At 54.0% G+C, this 23,865-nt stretch overlaps 11 protein-coding genes across 11 annotated transcripts; 2 read left to right on the top strand and 9 right to left on the bottom strand.

Annotated features, from left to right (window-relative positions):
• Positions 1 to 760: 760 nt before the first annotated feature.
• Positions 761 to 2,477, top strand: CC84DRAFT_1147742 (uncharacterized protein; the record flags this gene model as incomplete). Its single annotated transcript, XM_018176604.1, has 4 exons — positions 761 to 883; positions 1,021 to 1,455; positions 1,520 to 1,702; positions 1,756 to 2,477. The coding sequence occupies 4 exons, from the start codon at positions 761 to 763 to the stop codon at positions 2,263 to 2,265; spliced, it is 1,251 nt and encodes a 416-aa protein (XP_018035194.1). The 3' UTR covers positions 2,266 to 2,477.
• A 658-nt stretch (positions 2,478 to 3,135) lies between these two features.
• CC84DRAFT_1093970 (NADH-ubiquinone oxidoreductase) lies at positions 3,136 to 3,946 on the bottom strand (the record flags this gene model as incomplete). The annotated part of the gene is made up of 3 exons (XM_018174545.1): positions 3,136 to 3,270; positions 3,343 to 3,510; positions 3,647 to 3,946. 3 exons carry the CDS (start codon positions 3,944 to 3,946, stop codon positions 3,136 to 3,138), a joined length of 603 nt encoding a protein of 200 aa, XP_018035193.1.
• A 380-nt stretch (positions 3,947 to 4,326) lies between these two features.
• Positions 4,327 to 5,423, bottom strand: CC84DRAFT_1165202 (uncharacterized protein). Its single transcript, XM_018178664.1, has one exon. The coding sequence runs from the start codon at positions 5,361 to 5,363 to the stop codon at positions 4,812 to 4,814; it is 552 nt and encodes a 183-aa protein (XP_018035192.1). The 5' UTR covers positions 5,364 to 5,423; the 3' UTR covers positions 4,327 to 4,811.
• A 356-nt stretch (positions 5,424 to 5,779) lies between these two features.
• Positions 5,780 to 8,031, bottom strand: CC84DRAFT_804748 (MFS general substrate transporter). Its single transcript, XM_018187490.1, has 4 exons — positions 7,683 to 8,031; positions 7,309 to 7,629; positions 6,570 to 7,263; positions 5,780 to 6,508 (listed from the first exon to the last, which is right to left on the bottom strand). The coding sequence occupies exons 1-4, from the start codon at positions 7,876 to 7,878 to the stop codon at positions 6,196 to 6,198; spliced, it is 1,524 nt and encodes a 507-aa protein (XP_018035191.1). The 5' UTR covers positions 7,879 to 8,031; the 3' UTR covers positions 5,780 to 6,195.
• Positions 8,032 to 8,038: 7 nt separating this feature from the next.
• Positions 8,039 to 10,077, bottom strand: CC84DRAFT_1247167 (FAD dependent oxidoreductase; the record flags this gene model as incomplete). The annotated part of the gene is made up of 4 exons (XM_018184227.1): positions 8,039 to 9,387; positions 9,436 to 9,706; positions 9,764 to 9,898; positions 9,947 to 10,077. 4 exons carry the CDS (start codon positions 10,075 to 10,077, stop codon positions 8,461 to 8,463), a joined length of 1,464 nt encoding a protein of 487 aa, XP_018035190.1. The 3' UTR covers positions 8,039 to 8,460.
• Positions 10,078 to 10,644: 567 nt separating this feature from the next.
• Positions 10,645 to 12,312, top strand: CC84DRAFT_1247165 (alpha-ketoglutarate-dependent taurine dioxygenase; the record flags this gene model as incomplete). Its single annotated transcript, XM_018184226.1, has 3 exons — positions 10,645 to 11,097; positions 11,147 to 11,354; positions 11,402 to 12,312. 3 exons carry the CDS (start codon positions 10,645 to 10,647, stop codon positions 11,884 to 11,886), a joined length of 1,146 nt encoding a protein of 381 aa, XP_018035189.1. The 3' UTR covers positions 11,887 to 12,312.
• A 1,062-nt stretch (positions 12,313 to 13,374) lies between these two features.
• CC84DRAFT_1187767 (uncharacterized protein) lies at positions 13,375 to 14,390 on the bottom strand (the record flags this gene model as incomplete). The annotated part of the gene is made up of 2 exons (XM_018180955.1): positions 13,375 to 14,128; positions 14,182 to 14,390. 2 exons carry the CDS (start codon positions 14,388 to 14,390, stop codon positions 13,375 to 13,377), a joined length of 963 nt encoding a protein of 320 aa, XP_018035188.1.
• Positions 14,391 to 15,855: 1,465 nt separating this feature from the next.
• Positions 15,856 to 17,341, bottom strand: CC84DRAFT_1093895 (uncharacterized protein; the record flags this gene model as incomplete). Its single annotated transcript, XM_018174543.1, has 2 exons — positions 15,856 to 16,757; positions 16,816 to 17,341. Coding segments are annotated over 2 exons (1,428 nt in total), but the record flags the coding sequence as incomplete, so codon positions are not given.
• Positions 17,342 to 17,814: 473 nt separating this feature from the next.
• CC84DRAFT_1165197 (uncharacterized protein) lies at positions 17,815 to 18,757 on the bottom strand. The gene is made up of 3 exons (XM_018178663.1): positions 18,108 to 18,757; positions 17,999 to 18,049; positions 17,815 to 17,949 (listed from the first exon to the last, which is right to left on the bottom strand). The coding sequence occupies exons 1-2, from the start codon at positions 18,287 to 18,289 to the stop codon at positions 18,004 to 18,006; spliced, it is 228 nt and encodes a 75-aa protein (XP_018035186.1). The 5' UTR covers positions 18,290 to 18,757; the 3' UTR covers positions 17,815 to 17,949; positions 17,999 to 18,003.
• A 373-nt stretch (positions 18,758 to 19,130) lies between these two features.
• On the bottom strand, positions 19,131 to 20,085 carry CC84DRAFT_804173 (uncharacterized protein). Its single transcript, XM_018187487.1, has one exon. The coding sequence runs from the start codon at positions 19,750 to 19,752 to the stop codon at positions 19,234 to 19,236; it is 519 nt and encodes a 172-aa protein (XP_018035185.1). The 5' UTR covers positions 19,753 to 20,085; the 3' UTR covers positions 19,131 to 19,233.
• Positions 20,086 to 20,418: 333 nt separating this feature from the next.
• Positions 20,419 to 22,070, bottom strand: CC84DRAFT_1093531 (exoglucanase-like protein 1 precursor; the record flags this gene model as incomplete). Its single annotated transcript, XM_018174521.1, has 6 exons — positions 20,419 to 20,690; positions 20,764 to 21,185; positions 21,234 to 21,304; positions 21,351 to 21,400; positions 21,453 to 21,707; positions 21,764 to 22,070. 6 exons carry the CDS (start codon positions 22,068 to 22,070, stop codon positions 20,419 to 20,421), a joined length of 1,377 nt encoding a protein of 458 aa, XP_018035184.1.
• Between the last annotated feature and the right edge of the window lie 1,795 nt (positions 22,071 to 23,865).

Here is a 23,865-nt window from a genome sequence, read left to right as displayed (position 1 = left end):
TGGGCATGAAGCTATCTAAGACGAAGCAGTAGCGCTCTTCACAATGATCGTTCTTGGAGCCGTAAGATTGTGTCTCTCTGCTGGAGGCACGAAAGAGGGGACTGGCGGCGGGCCAGCCCATTTCTCAACCAGATCACAAACCCTGGATGATCTGCGATTGCCGAAGCCTCCGAGCTGCACGCCGGGCGCTAGGTATCGCTACAAGCCGTGTTGTAACCATCGGACGACAAACGTCCCGCTGCGTATCGTTTTCAGTCATTCTATGAACATCTCCCACGCGTTTGACAAGCATGGCACACACCGAATCTGATCACTGCCATAATATGACTGCTGCGGTGGTGCGACGCGCCTTGGGCATGCCCTCACTAGGTTTCGACGGACGCGTTAGCCCGCCCGCCGTTTGTACCTAGACAGCCTCCCCGACTCAGGGACCGGGCCGCAACAGGCATCATTGTTCCTTCTTGGGCGGATACTTGCAACGTGGTGGTGTGCTCGTAGCTTCAACGGTGCACACAATGGCGCGATACATATGCGGCAACTGTGCCTAACGGTGCGACTCTCAGAATCTCCCTTTTTCTGGACGAGCGAGACTGTCAACACCGCGTCCGGACCGTCCTGTCCGCTTCGTCATACAGCTGGCCTGGTTGACCCTGCTTCTGCGCATACCAAGGATCGACTTGCGCGCCTGAATTGCTCGCTCTGATCTGCTCGACCCTCCGCCTCCTCAACCACATGCTACACCGCCGACACCGCTGTGAACATGCGCCTCCCGCCGCCTGAGGTTCTGTTGTCATGGCCGGCCCCAAACTACACTGACCCGGTCACACGAGGTAACACACTCGTTATCGTCAACGTTGTCCTAATCTCTTTCACGGTGATGCTGGTCGCGGCGCGTCTGTACACACGATTATGCGTCAAGGTATGGTTCGGACTGGACGATGTGTTTATATTCCTCGCACTAGTAAGCTCGCCCCTTATTCGACATCATCTGTCTCAAGTCACCCTAACGCTCAACTCCAGATCTTCGCTGGCGGCCTCACTGCTGCGGTCCTCCTCGCGAACCAACACTATGGCTGGGACAGACACGTCTACGACATTCCTCTGACCAAGCTCAAACCCACGCTGCAAATCGCAATGGCAGCAAAGCTGCTCTTCACCGCCGCAGCGACTTTCACCCGGCTCTCGCTGTTCTGCTTCTACTACCGGCTGCTCAAGGACACGAGCAAGGGCTTCTACGTCTGGGTCGTGCACGCCAACGTCGTGTACACGATTTGCATCTTCGTCACGTTTGTGTTTCTCATCGTGTTTCTGTGCACGCCGGTGAGCATGTACTGGACGTACGGCGCGCCGGAAGGGAAGTGTCTGAACGAGGGGACTGCGACGCTGATCGCGGGGATCATCAACGTGATCGCGGACTTTGCGTGTACGGTGACGCCCATTCCGATGGTTATGTCGGTGAGTGCCCGAGCTTTGTGGCTAGAAGCTCTGAGGAGAATGGAAGCTAAGTGTGAATGGACAGCTCAAAATGCCTCGCAGGCAGCGCTTCGCTGTCATCGTACTCTTCAGTCTGGGCTTCTTCGTTACAGCCGCCGGCAGCGTACGGACGTACTACATCTACGAGAGTCTGGTTGTCCAGTACGACACCACGTGGTATGCGTATCCGCTGTGGATCGCCGCTGCCATCGAGATCGACCTGGGCGTGGTAAGCCTCCCAACCATAAATCCATGATGGACCTGTCACTAACACACTCAAAGATCTGCGCCTCCGCTCCCGTCCTCCGCCCCCTCCTCGCAAAACTCCACCTCAGCTTCTCCTCCATCGGCACAACCGGAAAGAACAGCACGCGGGACACCGAGCACTTCCGTTCTTTGCCCGGCGGCGACGCGCATACGGTGAGCACGGACCGGCGGAGCATGCTGTGGTTCAAGACGGACTCGCGGCCGCTGAGCCGCGTCGAGAAGGGCGAGTTGGACGCGTATGAGATGGATGCGCGGCAGGGGTCGGCACATGCAAGGGGACAGGTGGATCCCAGGTCACTGCCGTCCTCTCCGGCTCCGGCATCTCCAGGTGTAGGGTCAATGGTTACAGAGACGAATTGTGAGAGTGGTGTAGGGGGTTCGATGGGGCGAGCACCACAGCATGCTTGGCCGAGTACAGAAACGCATATTGAGAGCGGTGCGAGGGGTGCTGCATCGCCGGTCTCGGAACCCATTCGACTCGGGCATACGCGCGCGGCCAATCCGGTGAGCAGGGCGTGGTTTTGAGGAGAAAGAGGGACGGAATCCCCCTTTGGCGAAAAGAACGCCAGCACTTATGCATGGCTGGGGTGTACGACCGGCACGAGTCGCAGTCCCTTGGCGACTCTTGCTGGCCAGAGCTCGGTGAGCGCGGGCAGCTCGGATGCGAGCCATCAGCTAGAGCAGGCCTCACGGATAGACCGTGTGACACCGAGGGCTGCGAGCTCGGCGGCGACGCGAAGAGCAGCGCCACGGCGGAGGATGTAAGCGGAGGACTATGATACCAGCCATTTCCTTCCTCCTTGACGGAGTCGTTGTAGTTATTTAATAGACCCATACAGTACAGTACATTACCCAAGGAATATAGACCCCTAATGAAAGCATTGATCATGCTTCCTGGTTGGGATGTGGAGAGTCTCCGATGTTGCTCCACAAGGTGAGAAATGCCCAACGTTAGCCAGTTTGGATCAAACATGAAATCGAACCATAGATACACACAGACTCGGGGCTGGGGTAACGATTGCTTATCTGTGATCGAGGTCCTTGTCATTGTTGCCGGTATCACTGCTGCAGACATGCGTAGCCCCTTCACTCAACGCACCTCGAGTTGACTGGGCTTGGGGAACGCGTTCTCCTAGTATAAGATGAGCCATGTTTTTTTATAGTTGAGGAATTGCCCGCCGGAGGATAGTTCTCAAAGCAAACAATTTTACCATACAGAACGGAGGGAGAAGCCGAGTCACATCGAAGCGCACTCGCGGTTACCGCTCGATGCGTCGCCCTCGTAGACGTTCACCTGTACATGGCACTGTGCAAACAAGTATGTTCTTGAACCAAGTGCAGAATGTTTCCTCTCTTGCTACTACATATGTACACACGCCAGACGTCAGGTCCCGCTTACCGCTGTCCAAGCGGCTCGTTTGTGATCCTCTGCGACGCGTCCACCTCGGCGGGGTCGCCCTTGGGTGCGAGCGGGTACGAGAGCTGCGATTCCGGGATGGCCTCGAGAGTTGCGCGGTGGTGCTCGTGAGCCTGCATCTCGTTAGCATTGCCCGATGCATGGCCAAGCAGCTTGGAAACCGGTGGTTTCTGGGGTGCACATACGAAAGGCAGACCGCAGTAGGTGCAGGCGCAGATCTGGGGCTTGTCTACGTTGATGAAAATGCGGGGGTGGCCAAGAGGACCGCCTCCACCGTCGCAGGAGACAACGCGGTCGTGGGTCCAGCGGACGGGCTGCTTGTGGATCAAGTCGATAGCGGCGTACGGGCGCGGCTGGTGTTCTCGTCAGTGAAGTGCTTCTGCGGACTGATACCCTGCTTTCCAGCGCGCTTCCGCGTCAATTGCTCCACAAATTGGCCCTAGAGCCCCATGCTACCGCAATTGACGGATAGCACACGAGTTGGCGTACCTGGTCCTCTATGATGGTCTGCTCAAACCGCGGTCCCTGCATAGCCACAGCCCGCGCCTGCTGGCTCGTACTCCATGTGCCCTTGTAGTTGGGCGCCTGCGTGGTGCGCAATTGCTCCGCTTTGGCTACGCTTTCTTGCAGGACCTTGTCGAAGGCGCCCTCGGACGAGGTGGGCGTGGCATTGGTCTCAGACACGGTTTGCGGGACGTCGCGCTTGACGGGGTCGTTGGGAGTTGAGTACGCGCGGAAGAAGGACAGGCCGCGCGCGGCGCTGCGGGCGCGGAGGGTGCGGGCGAGCATTGTGGGCGTGGGGAAGAGGCAATGGGCGTCGCCGCTGCGGCGTGCCGTTGGAATGATGCTCGGAGCTTGGTGCCAAGAGATTGCTGTTAGTCAGCGAGATGCCGAACATCTCGACGTCGATTGGCCCGCTGCCATCCGTCGATTGGCACCACATATGAGAGATGCATGGGAACAGCAGACTTCTTTGTCGTCACGGTTGATGCAGCCTCTTCGTAACCTATTCGAATCTTCATTGCTCGGACACTGAACTAATACTGCCACGAATGATCCACGTTCTGTTCGCTGGGACCTCTTATTCAGGGCAAAAAGAAGAGATTATGTCCAACGCATCCGTCGCAATGCAACTGAAGACCTTGGCATGATTACTCAGACCTCGCAAAGTCAATGTGTTTCGTGTCGTCCTGGCAGGGCATTCCCGATCTGACCTCACAAGTCGTCCTCATCGATAAGGTAATCCTCAACCCGGACCGTGCGAGGAACCTGGAGAGACAGTGATTGCAATGCTCATGAGCCATGGAGCTAGGTGCATGGTCGCACCGATACTCGAGCCACCAGTCGCAGAAGGCTTGACTGGCTGCTGAATCTGAGCCGCAAGGGAAGAACGGAACAGAGACGGTACACCCTCCCAACCATCTGTCGCCTGTTTTCTCCGGCTCGAGCCAGGTGCGGGTTGAGCAAAGAAATGTCCTGGCGAAAGCTTCATAGGGCTGCCGACAAGCCCACCTGAAGCAGGTCGCGCGCCTTGGTGAGGTGTGCTGCCGAATCCCGTAAAGCGACCTCCTGGTGCAGGTTTTGAAGGACCGTCAGAGATGAACGGATTGGGACCAGGCGCAACAGAACCAAACAAACCCCGAGATGCAGGCTCCTAAGTGCCGGCAAGAATTCTTCCAGAAGCAGGCTTTACAGCGTGGCCAAACAGTGAACTCTTGGCAGGCTGCGTATCAGACTGGCGTGTTGCGCCGTCGAACAATCCGCCGTCAGATACGGGCGGGTCGGTGGAATAATGCTGTCCTAGTTTGCCAAAACGTCGCTCTGTCGAGGGGTTTCCGGTACTGCCAAGAAGTCCTGCAGAAGGTGGCTTTGGGACGTGACCGAACCGCAAACCTGTGGCAGGCTGCGTTGCAAACTGGTGAGCTGCAGCTCCGAACAAGCCAGAGCCAGATGCGGAAGGAGCAGTGGAGGAAACTGGTCGACAGAGACACCCAGATGGCTTCGCAGGGCGAAGCATCGGACGAGGTGACGATTGTTCTCCGAATGAACGAGCTGCCTCATCAGGTGCGGCCTGCCTGAAGACGTTTGGATGACGCTTGATACCGTTTTCCTTGCTACAGACTTGGGCATTCAAGCGTGCGATCTCCGCTTCCTCCGCGGGACTGATGTGCGAGTTTGCGGTTGCTGGATTGAGACAGGCCTCCATATTGAGCTATTGTGGGGCGCTGGAGTACCAAACCAAATGTTGAGTGGGAAAGATGACGATAGGACCTCAACTATCGAGAGACATGCCACGAAATGGCACACTCAGCATTACAACGTCAAGATGGAACCGTTAATTGAAGCTGCGCTGAATGCTTTGTGGGATCCCGATGAGGAGCAAGGCTTACAGTCGACATGACATGCATTATTGGCCGCCGCCATGCATTCAAAAATGTCCGACTATAGAGAAGGTAGAGCGCCACAATCTGTAATATTGTCGGCTCCAAGATACCATAGGCACATCTGGCAGCTTGGTATGTAGTATCTATACCTTGGAGCTGATCCTGAGCTCAGCCAAACCTTAGTGCTGCTACGATAATCCACCTCTAGACGATAGCATATCCCCCGACAACGGACATATTTCCGTATTTTGGGATGGCTTACATGACTGGCCCCATGAGCTAAGCACGTAAACTGTGCAGTAGGTGCTCTTGGGCTATGTTTGATGTGTCTACTACGAGCTGATGCTGTATTCCGTTTCTGGCTCTGGAGAGCCGATATAGGTTGCCTTGTATGCCGTGATACCAGAACATTGAAGAAGGCAAGACTACACCACCGACACTCGCACACATCGTAGCTAGGTAATTACGCCAAAGCCTGCTGAGGACTTTGTTTAACAGCGCATTTCCGAACCTATCCCTACCCCGCTTCACACAGTAAATCTGGTGTCTGCATCCCCCACCGACGACAATTGAAAGGTGGTATGCAATTAGTTCCTGTAGCATTCAGAAGTCGTCTACACTAGTGTAGTGTTTCCCACTTGCTTGTCGTCGGCCTCATGCTTTGAGATCTACATACTTTTCTGTGCTCTCTTCCCTACCCAGCTGTGCAGAACTTGCATCCGACTCTTCTTCATCTTGTCTCTGCGCCACCTCTCTGGCATGAAGCACCCTGATAGTCAATGCAGTAACAATCAGCATGAAACTCAAGCAGCTCACGGTGATGTAGCCCTTGCGATATTCGGGTGCGTCAACTTGCTGCCACACTATCAGCGGCAACCATGCTTGCAGAACATACGCGACCTCGTTCATGCTAGCAATGACAATTGCGCGCTCCTCATTGTCGTGTGTGCAGATTTCATGTGCCCATCTGTAAATTGCCGTCAGTTCGGAGGTTCGTTGTCGTCACAGTGTAGCAAAGGAATACTTACGCCATACACAGCCCGGATAATCCACCGGCCACACCGGTTAGTGACAAGCATGCCCACTTCCACTTCGTAGGAATGTTCCAAACCGCCAATGATACCTCGGTCATGATATTCACACAGCCACCGAAGACTATCATGGGCCATCGCGCCCCTTTCAATACGCCGTCACTTATCCAAGCCATCGCCAGCGTCGACCCGACTTGCACACCGTTTTGGATTGTCGGGTACACGTTGATCTGGCTGACAGTGTACTTCGGGTCTTTTGAAGACTTGAGGTACTGCTGGAATACGGGCGCCGCACTCACACCTCCGTTGTTGAAGAAAACGTACAGGGGCGTCAACGCGTAGATGTGCCACGATGTCAAGATCTTCTTGAACTTCGCCTTTGTGTAGGGCTTCCGTTCTTGACGTCCTTCGAGCTGCATGCGCTTTTGCGCAAACTTGACTTCTTCCTCGCTGAGGTACCATGGCTTGGCTATCTCAGGTACGTCCGGAATGAACCAGAAGCCCGCGATGGCAATGGGCAGCGATATGACGCCGTCGACGATGAACAACCATTGCCATCCTGCCATCCCGCCGCGACCCCCGAGCTTGTACACTGCTGCCATCAGATACCCTGAGAACATTGTCCCTAATGCAGACGATGTATGGAAGATGCATGATCGTTTGGCCAGCTCTTCCTTACGGTACCAGGAGCCTAATCACGTGAGTGTGCTGGTAAAGTTATGGCTGATGAACCTACCAATGATGTACTGCATGCCAGGATAGAACGTGCTCTCTGCAAGACCAATGAAAAATCGTAATACGTAGATGGTCGTGGCGTTATTGGCCCGAGCCAAACAAAACGTCAGCACGGCCCATATCATTTCCATGCACGGGATCCATCTTGAAGGCCGAAATCGCGTCAGTATCATATTACTAGGCAGCTCGCCAATAACGTAGCCGACAGTCCAGCATGTCTGCATATAGTTGAGCTGATTCTTGTAAAGACCCAAGTCTTCTTTCATGCCCGACACGAACGCGCTGTTGATGTTGGTCTGATCAAGGTACTTGATAAAATAGCCTGGATAGATGAGTTCTGAGTGCTGGCCGTTCAGGAGTTGATTCGTCCCGTACCTAGCGATGCGAAAGTCAAGAGCGCAGCATCGAGCTTGAACATGAACCATCGCTCTTCCTTGGGCTTGTCCAACGTATCCCAAAGATAGTAGTACCATTTTCTCGGTTGCTGCTTAACCTCCTCTGAGGCCTCGATGACTTGAGGTAGTTCATTGGGAGAGTCCAGCGTTCTTGGGTGGAACGGAGTATGACCCATCTTGTTATCAGCTGTCGCCAGTTTACGTTCGTATGGCGACGACCAAGCATATCTAGGCGAATGCGGCTCACGTTAAAGGGGAAGGTCTCGCCACCACAAAGCTTCGACGGCTTGTTCCCGGGCTGGGCACCGACTACCGGTGACGCAAGAATATGCCGGCATCACTCAATGCTATAGAGTCTGAGGGATTGAGCAGGCTTCCCCGCTCTGCGGGTGCTCCCTCGATAGAGCCGTGGTAAACTAGCGACCCTGCGAATGGCGACGGGCCGAACTCAGAAAACGTCATTGCAGGGTACAAGTACGACTTATGGAGGAACCGTACGACTGGGGCGCGACTTTGTGGGGTCTGTCCAAAAATGGGTGGTTGTGCAGCGCGGTGTGCCGACCAATGAGGGTCAGACGTTGTAGCGTAAACATTGATGCATATTGCGTGCCCGGCGATAGGCGTAGATCAACGACCGAGTCCGAATAGTCTAGCCGCTCACACACAGTGGAATAGCAAGAAGAGAGATTTTGGATACGAAGTTCCGCAGAGATCACTGAGGCAGAGTTTTTGTCTCGCGAAATGGTATCGACGCTGTTCTACGCACACGTCACGCCCAACTCTTTCGCAGACTCGTTGCCACCAGCAAACATGGCCTTCATTCTCGCGACCAACTCTGCTCTTGCTCCATGCCAGACCTCGGTATGTCCAAGTAGCTGTGTATCCAGCTGCGGATTGGCAAAAGCTAGAAGCTCATTGACGTATTCAACTTCCTTTTCTCTCAAGCTGTGAAATGTCTTGCCGTAACCTTTGAGTGCGACTCGATTCTCATATTCTTCTCTCATGCCCTTCTCACTCGGTAAATTCACTTTGCCAGCAAGAACTTTAGCTGCGACCATGGCCTGAAACTCGAAGAGTGTGAAAGTGGCTGTGAAGTAGGGGACACCGACAAAAACCAGACTGGGATCCGGGATATAGAAGATGTCTTTGTGAAGATTGTGTAACTGTGTCCCATCCGTAACAAGTGTGATGGGAGATGCATCGGCCGCAGCTGTGTTGTCAGAGTGCAGGTCAGGGAGGAACGGGACGGTAATATGGTAGCCTGTACAGACTAGGATGTCGTGTATCCCGCAAAGCGTCTGGCCGGACTTGAGCTTGATCGTCACCGGAAGTGGTTCATTCTCGTCAATTGCTTCCGCGTTCTCTTTTGAAAGTTCGAAAGCCACAACTTCTTCGATACGAGTGGCGTTTTCGGGGAGTATGCTGGCCGGGAGGTCGAAAGCACCACCACGGTGGCTTTGATAAATGGAATTGGCAATCGGACCAAGTTCTCGAGCAATGTCACTGGATGATACGCTAGCCCCGATCAAGAGTACGTTCCTGTTTGCAAAACGCTCCGGTGTCCGATATCCTTTTGAATGTGTTATCCTTGTCGGAAACTGTCGCTTCACATCACCAATGCCAGGGATGTCGGGCACCCTTGGCGCATGATAGTGACCTGAAGCCACGACAACCACGTCAAAGTTCTACTGGAAAATCAGCGTAAATAGAGCTCTGTGGATATTCTTACATACCGAGGTTGTGGACTTGCGCTCTACGTTTCCTGTAGAGTTACGTTCCAAGGCTACAGTTTCAACTTTCCACTTCCCATTGACTTTGGACAGGTTCTTCACTTCTGTACCATAGTGTGTGATACGCTCCACTCCAGTCTTGATTGCAGTATCCTGAATGTAATCTTTCAAAACCGAATGACTGACGTAGTCTTCAGTTCCCTCTGGAAATGAATTAAGAGTTGTGGTGAGCAGGCGTGTACCAACGTTGTTCTTTAGACCAACGTAGCAGGGTCTGTGCAAGCGTCTATCGTTAGGTATCTCTTCAATACAATATGGGAGGTCATTTTACCCTGGTGGAGCGTGCCGTACTGCTTGTGTCTCTGTCTCGGTGAGCTCTAAGACTGGATCATCAGGGTAGACTTCTCCCTTGGATGGCAGAACGGAAGGGTAGGCGGGCTCGAGAGGTCTCCGCTCATCATAGAGCCTAAAGATGAAGTTAGAGACTAGCAAAGACATATAACTTGTCACATACCATACTCCGCCTGCAGCACTTGATCGTTCGTACACCGTCACATCCAGCCCCTCATTTCTCAAGTGTGCAGCAGACACGACTCCGCTGATTCCAGCTCCTATTACAACGGCGCGTTTAGGTGATGTAGACATGCTTTCGTTGTAGGAGAGTCTATCTGGCACCAAGTCTTCGTCCGTCGCAAAGCAGCTTGGAACCCAAGAACGTTTTACCAAAAATGTTAACCAGGAACGGGACTTCTCCGGCTCGCCTGGGAGATCTGTGTGTAACAGTGTTGACTGATTGCGACAAAGGCAATCTTTAGCGTGAGCTCCATGGCGCCTATGTCGTCCAATATGTGTTCCGATTGCCTAGAGAACGACTCCACTTGACATGCATGGCTGCGAACGCAATGCACTGTACTGATGGCAACTTTCGGCAATAAGCATTCATGCCACGCGGACTCAGTACCTAGGTATGCATATGCACTGAAAGTTCGGCCGAAGAGATAAGGATTGTAAATCAATGAGTGCGCAATAACCCTAGCCGATGATGTGCTTGAAGCTGTTTGGAGTCGTGCGGGAGCTACCCCGCAAGCTAATGTACGGAGTTGGACCGCGTCAACAAATGACTACCCACGTATATGAGCGGCAGTAGTCCAAGCAAATTGTTCAAAGAAACGGTGTCACCCGATATCACATTGCTTTACAACCAGAATCATAATGGCTCCAGGTCTCGTACTACCAATTTCAGAGGAAATCAAAGACACAGTCCAGCCAAAAAAAGATACTTTGGGACTGCCTGAACCGGCGCGCAAGAGGCTCGAGAAGGCCGGAATCGATCTATCAAATGGCTACCCGTACCGCCCAGCAAAGCCACTATTTCTAGACGATGTGATCAAGATTCGTGATTACGACAGGGAACATGTAGACCCAGGTTCGCGAGCCGATCCAGAGAAAAAGGCGTTGCTCTCAGCTGCTAAGGAGGTCATTCACCTCACTGCCCATATTGGCACAGAGATTGTCGGCCTTCAGTTGAAAGACCTTACCGATCAGCAGAAAGATGAGCTGGGCTTGCTGATTGCTGAGAGGAGTGTCGTCTTCTTCAGAGACCAGGATATATCTCCACAACAACAAAGGACCCTCGGCGAGTGGTACGGAGAAATTGAGGTTCACGTACGGGCTCAGATCTCAGTTAAGGATTCTTCCGCTAATGAGCTACTAGCCTCAGGTTCCTTCGGTACCTGGCGTTCCTGGAACCACTGTTATCTGGCCTGCGCTACAGGCGACCGAATCCCCGGCGAGTTTTAGACAGACCGGTGGTGCATCTAGATGGCATACTGATCTCGTACATGAACGTCAGCCAGCGGGTGTGACGCATCTCCACAATGACACGATCCCAAAAGTTGGCGGAGATACCCTTTGGGCTTCAGGTATAAATCCCACTGAGATGCTCAAATATAAACTAAACGAGTGCAAGGATACGCTGCATATGAGAAGTTGTCGCCCGACTTTCGCAAGATTATCGACGGAAAGCAAGCTGTGTATAGGTCCGCGCACCCTTATCTCGACCGCAACCACCCAGAAGCTGGACCCAAGTTCATCGAGCGCATCCATCCCCTAGTCAGAGTACACCCTGCGACTGGCTGGAAAGCTCTGTGGGTCAACCGAGCAATGACTGTCAGAATTGTCGGACTTGATAAGGCGGAGAGTGACGTTATTCTAAACTACCTGTACGATGTGTACGAGAAGAACGTCGACATTCAGGTACGATTCAGATGGACTCCGGGCACTTCGGCGCTGTGGGACAACAGAATTACGATCCACAATGCCAGCTGGGATTATGAGGGCAACGAGCCGAGACACGGCACGCGTGTCACGGCGTTGGCGGAGAAGCCGTTCTTCAAGGCAGATGCGCCAACGAGACGGCAAGCACTTGGCCTGGCTGGCCCTGAGGATGTTTAGAAGACGTGCACATCTCTTGAATGGAGAACTAAATTGTATGAATTGTGCATCTAGCGACACTCAGTCAGTGCATGGCCAACCCGTTGCCACTCCTAAGCTTCATCATTCCGGTGCCCAAGTCCAGTTGAAGTGTCGTGCTCTAACTCTTATTGAAGATGCAAAGAATTGGTGATCGAGAGACCCATGCGTAGAGAATGGAACCAAAAATAGCTTTCAAGGCGGTAACGTGTGTATCTGAGCGCCACTTGGACAGACCGGGTTCAAATACCGATACCTCATTCTTGAGTTCAAAACGACTCTTGAGTACATACCTATATTCGATTCATAGCGCAACCCCATCACGCCCGCATTGTCCATCACACTGCATACACTTTGCGCACTCCTAGCTCTGCAACTTCTCTACCACTAACTCCAAATATACCACAATGTCCCCAAACAAAGGCATCAACTCATCCCACGACGTCAATAAATCCACTTCTCAATATGTCCACGCCGATGTCCTTCAATGCGCCGGCATGAATCTAGCCGGAGTCTACGAGCTTATCGAAATGATCCTCGTCCACATCCCCTACTTCGATCTCCTTCGCTGCACGCAAGCATCTTACTTATGGCGCGCTATAATCGGCCGTTCCCCAAAGCTCCAACGTCTGCTCCACAAGGACCCCAACTCAATTTTCCATCTCAGACACACATCCGCACTTCGAGCCTGTCAGCTTCGTCAAGATTCCGCTGGAACGGCAGCACGCATTTCCATTTATTTGGGCGTATGATTAGGAGCCTTTGTCGCTCCTCACCTGCCATCACACAACCACAGTCTTCACTCCGCTTTACAATCATCTTCCAAGAAGTCATTCCTTGATCACCTCTCCAAAATCAAGCTCACCATCTTCACCTCCCTAGCCATCTTAACCTCCACCGACGCAGCCATGCCCTCAACACCCCTCGACCCACGCGCCGAGACAAGCACTACGCAGTGCTGCGCCAGATGGCGTAACATCTGTCTTTTGGGATGCGGCAGTGGACCCGAACATGCTTTGTGTGTGAGCAAGTGAGTTCGACGACCCTCAAGAAAGATGAGAGGTAGGGGTTTGCTGACGAGAAGAAGCTGCGCTCCGTTTGGAGCTATGTCGTGCAACTGCAAGAATGCGGATGGGCTGTGCACGGAAAAGAACTAGAGTCTCTTCTGAGATTGATCAAGCCTAGCCGCAAGTCTCACCACACGAGGCTTCTGGGCAATGAAATTTGTTCGATCCGTCTCACTTTGCTCTAGCTTGTCGAGCTCTTTGGGTTGTGGATCATTATCGCTCATCTGACAGACACATTGCGTAGCACTGGCGTGTTCTCAAAAGGACGAAGCATCACACGAACAGGCCCAGCACGTGAAGACATGGACGGTCAATTCCGACTAGAAATGTACATCAAGTACGGGAAGTATAATATGTACAGCGAACAGCCTCATCGGCTCCATCTTCCCCTGCAAGCCGCCCTCTACGCGCGGCTCAGACGGCTCTTGCTAGCCCATCCCCACTCCGGCACACTCCTCTTGCTCATCAAGCTCACACTCTCCGCAAAATCGCTGGTGCCCTTGTCAGGCTCCGCATCTTTGGGCGTGCAGCTCATCTGGCTCGTCCCCAAGCTGCCCGTCACCGCGCTGAAATGCATCTTCTCCTGCGTGGTAGCGAGCATGTTCTGCGCCGCCTCCTCGGTCCAGCCGTTGACAAAGTCGCCGTGCGAGCAAAACGCATTGCCGCAGGCAAGCTTGATGGGGGCTTCGCCGCTCCATCCGTTGGGCAGGTTCTTCCGCGCGTCCCAGCGGATGCTGAACCGCAGCTGTGGCATGCTCTTCATGCCGGAGGGACAGCTGCCCCCACGGCGGTCCTTGTACGCCGTCTCGAGCGTGTCTACGTTCACGCAGTTGGGGAAGTAGAGGAGCTGCTGGATGTGCGTGGCGCAGGTGCTGCTAGGGAAGCCGTTCTTGTCCAGGGGGATGGATTCGCCCTCGCAGCCCCAGCTGCTCTGCGCGTTGGCGACCATGTCGGCTTCGGTGGTGGCGGTGGCTTTGCCCGCGACCATTTTCAGGTCCTGCGGGATAGCCACTTCGGCGGGGGTCTCGCCGAGATTGTAGTATGCGCTGAAGCGGAACATGCCCAGGGGAGTGTAGGTTTTTCCACCATCGGTGGTGAAGAGGGGCGTGGGGACCCAGTAGGCGCTGAGGTCATTGGGGTTGTCTGCGTTGGTGCAGCTGCACATCTCTTTAGTCATTATTCTATACGTGTACAGTGAAGAGTGACTTACCCCTTCTGAAGCTCGGCGGACGTTGTCGTGGACGCGGTAAGTGCGTCAGACCCAAAGATGGAGTGCAAATGCGACTTGTCGTAAGATCCAGGGAAGACAATAGGGTCGATATTTTTGGTCATGTACGCGCTCCTGAGGTTGACCTGCGTGTAGGCAGCCGCCATGTGGGCGAGCGCCGCAGCGCCAACGAAGGTGGTGAAAGAAGGCATCCTGTGCACTTAGGGAATGAATGTAACAAGCGAATGAAGAAAAGAGTGAGTTTGAAAAAGAACGAATGGAATGGATGCACTCAAGAGCTGGAGCTGGAGAAGAAAGCCATGTTGCGAGGACATGCATATCTTATATGCGACACAGACATCGCGTGCAGACCCACCTTCCCTCATCAACACCATCCCTCTCCATCTCACCACTGTGTACCTTGGCATGTTTCGCACCCACTCCCATGGCCGACGTTCCTTCTCGACGGAACGCGCGGGCTCGTATCCTCGTAGATCTCTACGCGCATAACACATCGGGAAGTCTTGCTGTCTTCGCATAGGCGTGAGGCGGTGGCCCAGGATCCTCATTCGTGGGATCAGTGCGGGCCGTCGGACGCTGGCGAAGCGAGGCGCTTAGTTCCCGCGTTTGACAGCGTTTTGAAACTACACTCATTTGGTTTCAAACTGTCGGGCGGCTTGGCGGGAGTTTGTGATGAGATGGCTTTACGGTGGAGGTAAATTTCATGCGACACTGTCGCGAAGAAGCGGGAAATAATATAGAGGATACGGTTGACAGGGAGGCTCTCCAGTTCGGGGTCGTCGGGTTGAGGCCTTGCTATGGTGCAAAGAAGGAGCTGGACATGTCTTGGTTGATGTCCGAGTCGTACAACGGGTGCTGTTTCCTAGCCTTACCGCGCTATTGTTTCGACGGCTGAGATCGTTTTAGCGGTTCTACCTTGAGGAAGACGTTCCCTAGCCGAGATCCGACTCGACGTAGGAGGACCACGCTCACAAACTTTCCCCGGAGTGGCCAGATGTCTCGTGCATCATAAAATCTACAGGGTCGATCGTTTGACACACCATTCAGTCTACGCTGGCGAGAAGTCATTAGGATTGTGACTCGAGGAAGACTCGCTACAGGATACATCCGCCCCAGAGTTATGGCCTAATCAAGATCATCGTCCATCTCGTGCTCGGTGAAGTCGTCCTCCTCTGCAACCGCCTCTGCAGCAGCAAGCAAAGCCTGCGCTTGCGTCTCCCAAAACATCTCATCCGCATGACCGTCATCAGGTCCCATCAGCTCTTCGGCCAACACGTATTCAACGTCGCCCTCGTCCGCGTCCATCCACTCGGCCAGATCTTCGTCATCGTCAAAAGCATCGTCCCATTCATCATCTTCATCTGAGTCAATCGTGACCGTGAAGGCCTGCGGCTCTTCGTCCGGATCTGCGCTCTGCATACGTTCCCACAGCGCCTTCAGTGAGCGTCCGACTTTGCCTCGACACCAGATGATGTCGGAATCCGTGAGCTGGTCCGTTTCGGGGAATTCGGTTTGCTCCTCGACTTTCTCAGGTATAACCCTCCCATCTTCGTAATCTTCAGCCTCCGGTGTCTCCTTGCCTCGCAACCACGCAGAGGCCCGCGCGTATTCGAGCTCATGGGCCCTCAGCTCTGCTTCGTGTGCTGGAGCCCAGGTGCGATTGAAGCCGATCTCCTGTGCATCGTACACGCAGATTAGCTCAGGCAGTGGCTCGCCGTGCAGGAAGGGCGGTATCAAGGCAGCCCTCCACGTGGCCTCCAGCGTGACTTTGAGATTGATGCCATGCTTGAACAGTTTGTACCCGGTCTTGTGACGCTCCCGAAGAGCCTCGTCTTCGGTGATATGCAGTGTCTTTGCCATGGGCATCTCGGAGGTCGCGCCTTGCACAAAATCCAGAGTCTTCAGAGAGGCGAGGTATGTGTACGGGTCGTGCGGTGGAAGGTGTTCGAAGAAGTCGTCGTTGGTAGAGGCAGCTAAGGGCCCAAAACGAGTGACCCTAGGACGCGGGTTCCGGATCTGAAGAGTGTGTAGGTTGGGTGGGGCTTGTGTATGCGAGAGAGCGATGCTGCGGTGCAGGAATGAGCACGTGTCGACACGGAGTGTCTTCAGGCTGTGGAAGTCTCGCATACCACCTCCGGGGATGGGAAGAGCCTTGTGGTAGTTCATGTTGATCCTCCATGCCGGATCGTAGTGTACGAGGGTTTCGAGAGAATGAGCGACATGGCTCAGCGCTGCAAGGGCGGCTTCCGGGGCGCGCGTTAGCCTAGGGTTCGCGCCTCTACCCTCGTTGATATTGTAGACATTCTCGCCCAAGGTGAGGTGCTTGAGTTTCTTCGGTGTCGCGAGGATCCTGCCCAAGCTCCGCGGCTCGAGCTCGCATTCGTCGAAGACGAGGTCGGTGAGAGGAGTCGTTCTCGCGTACGGCTCGAGTTTAGGTAGGTCCGGAGGCAGAGCGAGGCAGGAGACGTGAAGGTAGCGTAGGCTAGGGTGTCGGAAGAGGCAGTGGAATTCGCCTAGGTTCCAGAAGTCGTCGCTCACGCCGTGCGTGTGGATCACAACTGCGATGCGTTAGCAATGCACTACCGAAGATTCTTCTTGCCGGCGCTGCGGACATACGCCTCTGTAGTTTGGCCAGCCCCACGTCGCCAGGCCCAGTCAGACTGCCTGCAGCCGCCTTCAGACTAGCAGTCTCCAAGTGCGCCCGGAACTTCTCCATGTCCTTCAGAACCCACTCGTCTCCGCCCTCATCCCACTTGTAGTTGTCGTACGGGCTTTCGATCTCCCAGCTCCGCAGCGCCTTCATGCCACCGACACAGGCATTGAACACGGCGCGCTCATCGGCAGTTGCGCCCAGGCCACCGTGGAACCGGTACAAGATCTTGAGCGTCTCCACGGAAGCGACGCGGTCGAACCGTCGCGTGAAGGCCTCGATGATGGCATGGAGATCGTTGGTGGAGAGGAGTTCGATCTTTGTGTAGATGTGCTTTTCGGCTTCGATTTGGAAGAAACGGCTGACGCGCGCAAGCGAGCATAGCGTTTGCGCGTCGCCGGCGAGGTGAGACACGAGCTGGACGAGGAGCTCGTCGGGGAGGTAGAAGAGGCTGTGTGGGTTGGTGCGATCAATATGAGCAGTGGCTGCCATGGCGGGCGGTAGTGTGCTATCCAGCGACGGTGACCGCGGGGTCTTGTAGGCTGGTCGCACGTTGAGGAGCTTTAAAAGTAATGAGGGGTTTGCGACGCGTCCAGCAGGTGACGCGGGACCCCCGCCGCGCGTCCGCTCAGACCACCTACATGGCTTTGATAGCAACCTCGATCTTCAACCGCAAGCAACCTCGGGGCAATCATCGAAGCGACCTTCAGGAGACGACCACCTGGGACCCGCCCTTCACACAGTGAAGACTTCGCCGGCCGTCATAGTCTTCAGAGAATCGCACAACTCGCTTGCGCGTCACAGTGAAACCCATGCCCCAAGCCGCAACTACACTGGAGCGGACGGTGGTGAATGATTTGATTGTATTGAAACACTAACTGTGACGCGTTGATTGTTCCTGAGCCGTGACCGCACGGCCAAACACAACCCAACCCTATGGAATGCCGGGCGGACCTTGTCAACGCCCGTATGCAACATGAACGCCGTGAGTACCCAAAGAAAGCAGGATGCCGATGTGATGCAGGGGTATATGTAATAAAAATGCTCCTTTTGGCGGTGGACCTTAGAAATGAGGTCTAGCGACGAACTCAATCGGTGGTCTGCAAGTACTGTCAGCTTCCACTATCGTTTGTAATGCGTGCGCCGTACTGTGTTCATCTCGCACATCCGTGGTAGTGCGCAGAGCAGTATACGTTCTCCCTAGGTGGGAGTGAGCGCTGTTGGATCATGGCAGGCTATAGGTTCATGAACTTCTTACCTCGTGAGATATGTCCCGTCAGCCTTCGTCCTGCGCGACTCCAGCAGCGGCGGGACGAAAGGTAGGGTGAATGCCGAGACCAGGTAGCCGGTCATGAGGGTGGCCTTGAGTCTGTAGTGCGGGTCGCGAGGTAGAGATGTGGAGTAGCGTCGAAGCTGATTGAGGGCGTGTGTAGCAAACATGATGGATGCGAGGGTCAAGTTCTGTCAGGAAGAGTCGTGATTGATGTTTGGTTGCTAATGCTGTTCCGTCTCGCTTCGAGTACAAATGCGGATGCTCGAACGGTTGATGTGGGGCCACGGGCGGCAGCTGTCTTGATGTACAAAGTGGGGTGCACGCGTTGTGAATGCGGGGAGTGATAGTCGGCTGCTCCCGAAGTGTCAGTTCAAGTGTCTTGGAGGCAAGCAAGAGAGCTTGAGTGAGGGCACGGGGATATGTGAATTAGGGAAGCCGCAGCTGCCTACGCGGCGGTGCGCGTGCTTTAAAGTGTGCGACCAGGGGCCCGCAGCACTCACAAGGCTGAGCCCAAGCTAGGCGGCAGATGCGACGGCGCGCAGCGCTGTGTGATGACGCACCAAGCGGAGAAGTGCGCCGAGTCAGAGCTCCCAGGCAGTGTTCCTGGATGGCGGTTGATGCGGCTCTGGAGGAGCTCCTCCCTGTTGACTTCACAGGCTGTGCAGATCGAGGGCAAGCAGCTTTCTGGCTTGTTTGCGGAGTCAAGCGATAATGTGATTGGAAACCAGAAGTGACTCAACGAACAATAGGAAGCAGCTGCTCCGATTATGTATGTTTCCCCTCCTGATTGTTAATGGTGGTGGGGTGGTTTGGCCGGGATATGTGGGCATGTCGCGCAAAGCGCCACCATATCAGCCCATGCTCATGCGACACGCTGCCCAACTCGGCCGCGCTGTCATCTTCGGCTCGAATGACGGGAGTCTGTTGGTAGGCTGAGCGACTTTCGAGACCGTGCGATCACGGCATTTTAGGCCCTCTTGCGACTGCGAAACACTGGGCCACGCGTCAGCAGCATTGCCTGTACTGTGATTGGTTGTAGGCTTGGGGCCACGACCTTGCTCTTGACATTGTCCAACTACTGCCCGTCTACCTTTCCCATACATATATATCGTTATACGTTATCGCAAGCTGACAATTCCACTTGAGGATCACAGTGTCCGGACCAAGATAGCACAAGGCACGCACTGCGGAAATGCGAAATGGGCAGGTGCCCCGACCTCACCTGGTGGGGACAACATAGCTCACATGAAGCGAGAAACACAAAATCGTGGAATGTACACAAACACTCAGCTGCAGTCGCCACAAACCCACGAGAAATGTGTTGTGGGTTCCCGAATCGGGTTTGAAGAGTGATGATGTTAGGGCTGAAGAAGGTTGGACTACACGTCGTACAAGAGATAATGCCCAGTTCCTTCGCTTCGCATACCACAGCTAGCTCAGACTCCACGTGTCTACCAAACCATGCTATCCGTGGAAAACACATGCAGGATATCCTCCTCTCAAGTAAGGTTGTTATATGTACCAAGCTCCAAATCGAATCTCGACAACGACCGTGCCTCATCAAATCACATCTTCCTACAGCGCTGCCCGTACCTGCAGGAGGCCGAAAGAACATCCCGAGATTTCTCATCTGCTCTACACAATGAGAACAGCAGCAGTCGTACTAGTCATCGTGCTTCCCACCATCAAGCTGGTCTTAATCATTGCATTCATATCTACCTTGCTCGTTTCCAAATCTGCTAGGAAAGCAAAACTCTCCACCGTCAATGACGAAGGGACTGGTTCCTCTGCTGCGACGGATCCGAATTTGAGCGGTGGGAAAGGTGGTGGAGGGAACGGAGGCGGCAGAGATGGGAGGCGTGGTTGCTGTTGCTGCTGTTGAAGCAAGACCAACAGGTCAGGTGGTGAGTAGATGCATGATCAGAATCGACACAGGGGGTGCTGATGGGAAGTAGACTTGGGATCAAAGTGCAAGCAGAATCTTGGCATGACTGCTCAATCAAATGAGCCAGCATGGGTGTCAGCACCGAGGTTGGCAAGAAGCCTTCTACATGATCGAGTGAACTGAGTCCTGTATTTCTTAGTGGGACCTCGGGCGGCTCGCGCTGAGATGAGGACCAAAAATCCCACTTGATAGTATAGCCTGCCAGCATAGTTCTGCTGCTGGTTCACTGCACGATGATACGAAGCACGTGGGTCGGAGCACATGTTCCAAAATGTATTCACTATCAAGCGATAGACCAATCCCGTCCAAAAGAGCGACCATGACCCTCCACAATGCTTCTACTCTGTGCGTCTACGACCCAGAAGGCTGCGCAAATGTCGAGCCAATGGGCCCAAATTTGATCGCAGAGAACACCACCTGAGCATTCGGGGTGTTCTTTTCCACGTCGGCAGGAACCCCTGACGAGGTCGAGCAGGTGCCGCGTGCTACTCCAGGCTTAGTGGCAGGCTGGTCCGTCGGATAATTGCTGTCGAGCCACAGCATGTTGGCGTAGTGATCGTCCCAAAGTGACATGACGAGGACCATGCCGGCGCCGCCAGCGCGTCCCATCGAGGCCATTCCACCTGTTCTGGAATCAGTATCGACGTAAAAGTCATTCGAGGTAGGGACCATGGCTTGATAGGAACGGAAACTTACCATGCTCATTGAACGGATACCGGTCCTCCGCAAACGCCTTCTCCTCGGCATTGCACCACGCCTGCGTGATCGAGTTACCAGTCAAACCGGTGACTGTAGGCTGAGGATTCTGGATAACCTTGCCGTTCTGGACGTAGAAGCGCTTGATCTCTGAGATGGTACTGCCAGAGCCCAAAAACTGCGTGACGACAGTGAACTTGGCGTTGGTGTTGACCGTCTTGCCCGGACCGTAGAAGTCTTTGACGCCCACACGGTATGGGTTGAAGTCACATCCATTCGCATCACAGTTACCAGCATAGCGGTCCGCCGAGTAGGTTCCTCCACAGCCGGTGTCGGTGCAGACGGAGTAGGCTTCCGGGCTGCAAGAGTGCGGGGTGACGGCGGTGGAGATGGAATTGGCCTCCCAGACATCCATTTCGGCGCTGTAGGCATGTTAGTAAAAGATTGTGGTATCGGTAGGGAGTGTTTACCAGCAAGCACCCTTTTTGCCAACACCGCTGTTCTCATCATTGGTTGATGGAACCCAGCCTTCAGCATTGGCCTTGTTACAAGTCAGTGTTGCGACGAAAAGCCAAGGCGGGACGTACCGATCCGCCGACAAACTTCAAATCACGCGCACATTGAGCATCACAGTATCCTATGAGTAGTGAGCAAGCGTTGGGTAGACCCAGAATCTGATGAATACGCACCGGTGCCGTACTTCGCACCCGGGGTACCTTGGCCCTTCTGGGGCATAGACACAAAGTAGAGCGCACCATTGAGACCGCAGGGCAATTGCGATAGGTCTACGTCAAAGGTGAATTCATTTCCAGGAAGCTTGAACATCTGATAATTGCTCGAGTCCTGCAACAGGTAAGTGCGCGATCCGATGTTGGTCGAGTATGATCCCTTGGTAACGAATTTGAGAGTCAGTGCATCGGTTCCAGTGGTAATTCCATAGGTGCCTAGTGGACTCGGCTTAGCTAGACCGCTACACCTTGCGTCAACTGTAGCAGCTTACCACTGTAGTCGGCTCCGTCCATAACACAGTTCGAAGAACATGCCGCGTTGGTCGAGCATAGGGACGAGTCCCATTTGTTTCCAGTGTAGCAATTGGTCGTGCCACTTGTGGTGTGCAGCCAACGCCAGTTCGAGTCGACGACGATCTCACCACTGACATTGGAGCAGCTAGTCCCTCCCTTTCCGGTGCACGTCTTCCACTGCAGCTTAGGATGCGTCTCCGTCTGCTGTGTACCAACGCCGAAAGCGGAAACAGTGGATGCCGAACATAATGCCACGAGGGCTTTGAGAGCCAGGGAAGGAGCCATGTTGTAGGGAAACTCGACTAGTTCTGTCTGACCGTGCCGATTTGAATGGTAACTCGCCGCCTTTTATGTGCCCATTGTTCGCGAAGGTTTGGAGCATTAACTTCCGTCGTATATTGCTCTCGGCCATGTACAAAGCAAGTCCGCGATGTCTCTCGTGATAGCGTCGTCGGATCGCAGTGTCGTCGGGCCGTGGAGAGGGGTATTTCCATCCATTGGCAGTATCCCACTAGTGAACTGACATACACCAGAACCTCCATTTGGCAGTATCGTACGTCTGATACAGATTTTCTCTAAACAGGCTATGTGACCGAGACGGGGCCAAGATGAAGATGTTCCGACAAACGTTGACGATGGTGATAACCAAGTGCAGTAACCCACCAACCAGGGCAAGCTGTGTAGCCGTATGAGGAATGTGCGTCCAACCTTTGGTGCCCGGAACCCTTCTTTGTACGATTAATGAACCAATCCAGCGTTCTTGTTGTTCCGCCAAGCTCCAACCTCGGTGCGCGGATATAGTGATGGCCTCAGGGATTTAAATGAGAAGTTTGCGGGGAAGCGAGTGACTAGTGTCAGAAGATATTATGGCCACGAGGAAAACGTGGCACACAGTCACACAGCGCACTGTCTCTTCGAGCTTCGAATCGCACGAGTAAGAGACGCTGCTATGCACTTTAGACAGATTGGATGATGCAGCGTGACCCACCTCCGGATTCCGGAATTTTGGTGGTTGCGATTTACTACGCCCTGCCGAGATGGGCCCGTGTCGTACGATGCTCCGGAAAGAGGCAGAAAGACTTAGGTTGTATACGGTCGCGTCTATAGTATCATGATCGAGGATATTCATATTCATGCCCACGGTGCGCGGACCTCAGTTCGACTCGGATCCTGCGATCGAATCCCTCGACGGTCGGTGGAGTGCTAGAAGAAGTATAAGCGTGCACTCACCTCGGCAGAAATCAAAAAGGGGGGTGATGCAACGGTGATGAATGTCCGCTATGCGAGCGGGGACGCTTCAGCCCGAGATCGCACTCCGATGATCGTGGTAGGAGGCGATTGCAATACAGCCGCAAGCGCTGCACGTGTGGAATTCACTCATTGGCCAAGGACAGCCTAATCACGAAGAGGCTGGCCACTATTGGCAATTCAACGGCATTTGCCGTCTATGCTGTCATGTCGACTACAGTTGAAAATTTAGTCGAACAACCCTGCAGCTATCTTGACGATCGAGAATCGTTTCTCGACAGGATAGTAATCTTAAGACGCCTAGACGTATGGCAATGGGTCCGCTTTGCAGTGGCCGGTTCGATAGATCCGAAGTGCTCCAAAAGTGCGTTGCGGTTGTTTTGGTGAGGTAATTCCGGTAGAAGCCGTGGTCCTGCGCTTTCTTCGTACATCTGCTTCACTATGAACGTCAGGAATAAGGCAAGGGCTAGTCGCAAAACCTACCTCGTACGGTAAGAAGCGATTCCTCGTCGTAGGAAGGGCGCATTCATGTCTTGGGGTCTGAAAATATCGCGTTTTCTTCGACTTTGGCTACTTCAAGTTGGGCCGACCGTGAGAGCTTGATGTTTGGAGGCATACATAGGGTACACTACACCAGATGCAGATCCGAAAGCGAGCATTTGCCCGGAAGATTCGTGGTACTGCGTACGCTAGACGTCGCGTACGCTAGAGGTCGTGACAAGCATCCAACAGTCGCCGACTACAACTGTTTTGAAATGAGTCGGGAGTCGGGGACCAGTCTCGCTGATTGGTAGACCTTTCAACAGTCCAGAAGCCTTGCGTCGGAGATTTC

The sequence above is a fragment of the Paraphaeosphaeria sporulosa genome (assembly GCF_001642045.1).
Source record: "Paraphaeosphaeria sporulosa strain AP3s5-JAC2a unplaced genomic scaffold CC84scaffold_6, whole genome shotgun sequence".
Taxonomy (NCBI): Eukaryota; Fungi; Ascomycota; class Dothideomycetes; order Pleosporales; family Didymosphaeriaceae; genus Paraphaeosphaeria; species Paraphaeosphaeria sporulosa.
This window is presented reverse-complemented; position numbering and strand designations above follow the sequence as displayed.

Coding starts and splice junctions, on each gene's coding strand:
- CC84DRAFT_1165197 (XM_018178663.1), bottom strand. CDS start 18,289: ATGTTTGCTACACACGCCCTCAATCAGCTTCGACGCTACTCCACATCT. Junction 18,050..18,107: donor GACGGGACATATCTCACGAG/GTAAGAAGTTCA, acceptor ACTCCCACCTAG/GGAGAACGTATACTGCTCTG.
- CC84DRAFT_804173 (XM_018187487.1), bottom strand. CDS start 19,752: ATGAGAAATCTCGGGATGTTCTTTCGGCCTCCTGCAGGTACGGGCAGC.
- CC84DRAFT_1165202 (XM_018178664.1), bottom strand. CDS start 5,363: ATGGAGGCCTGTCTCAATCCAGCAACCGCAAACTCGCACATCAGTCCC.
- CC84DRAFT_804748 (XM_018187490.1), bottom strand. CDS start 7,878: ATGGGTCATACTCCGTTCCACCCAAGAACGCTGGACTCTCCCAATGAA. Junction 7,264..7,308: donor TGGCATGCAGTACATCATTG/GTAGGTTCATCA, acceptor TCACGTGATTAG/GCTCCTGGTACCGTAAGGAA. Junction 6,509..6,569: donor TTATCCGGGCTGTGTATGGC/GTAAGTATTCCT, acceptor GGCAATTTACAG/ATGGGCACATGAAATCTGCA.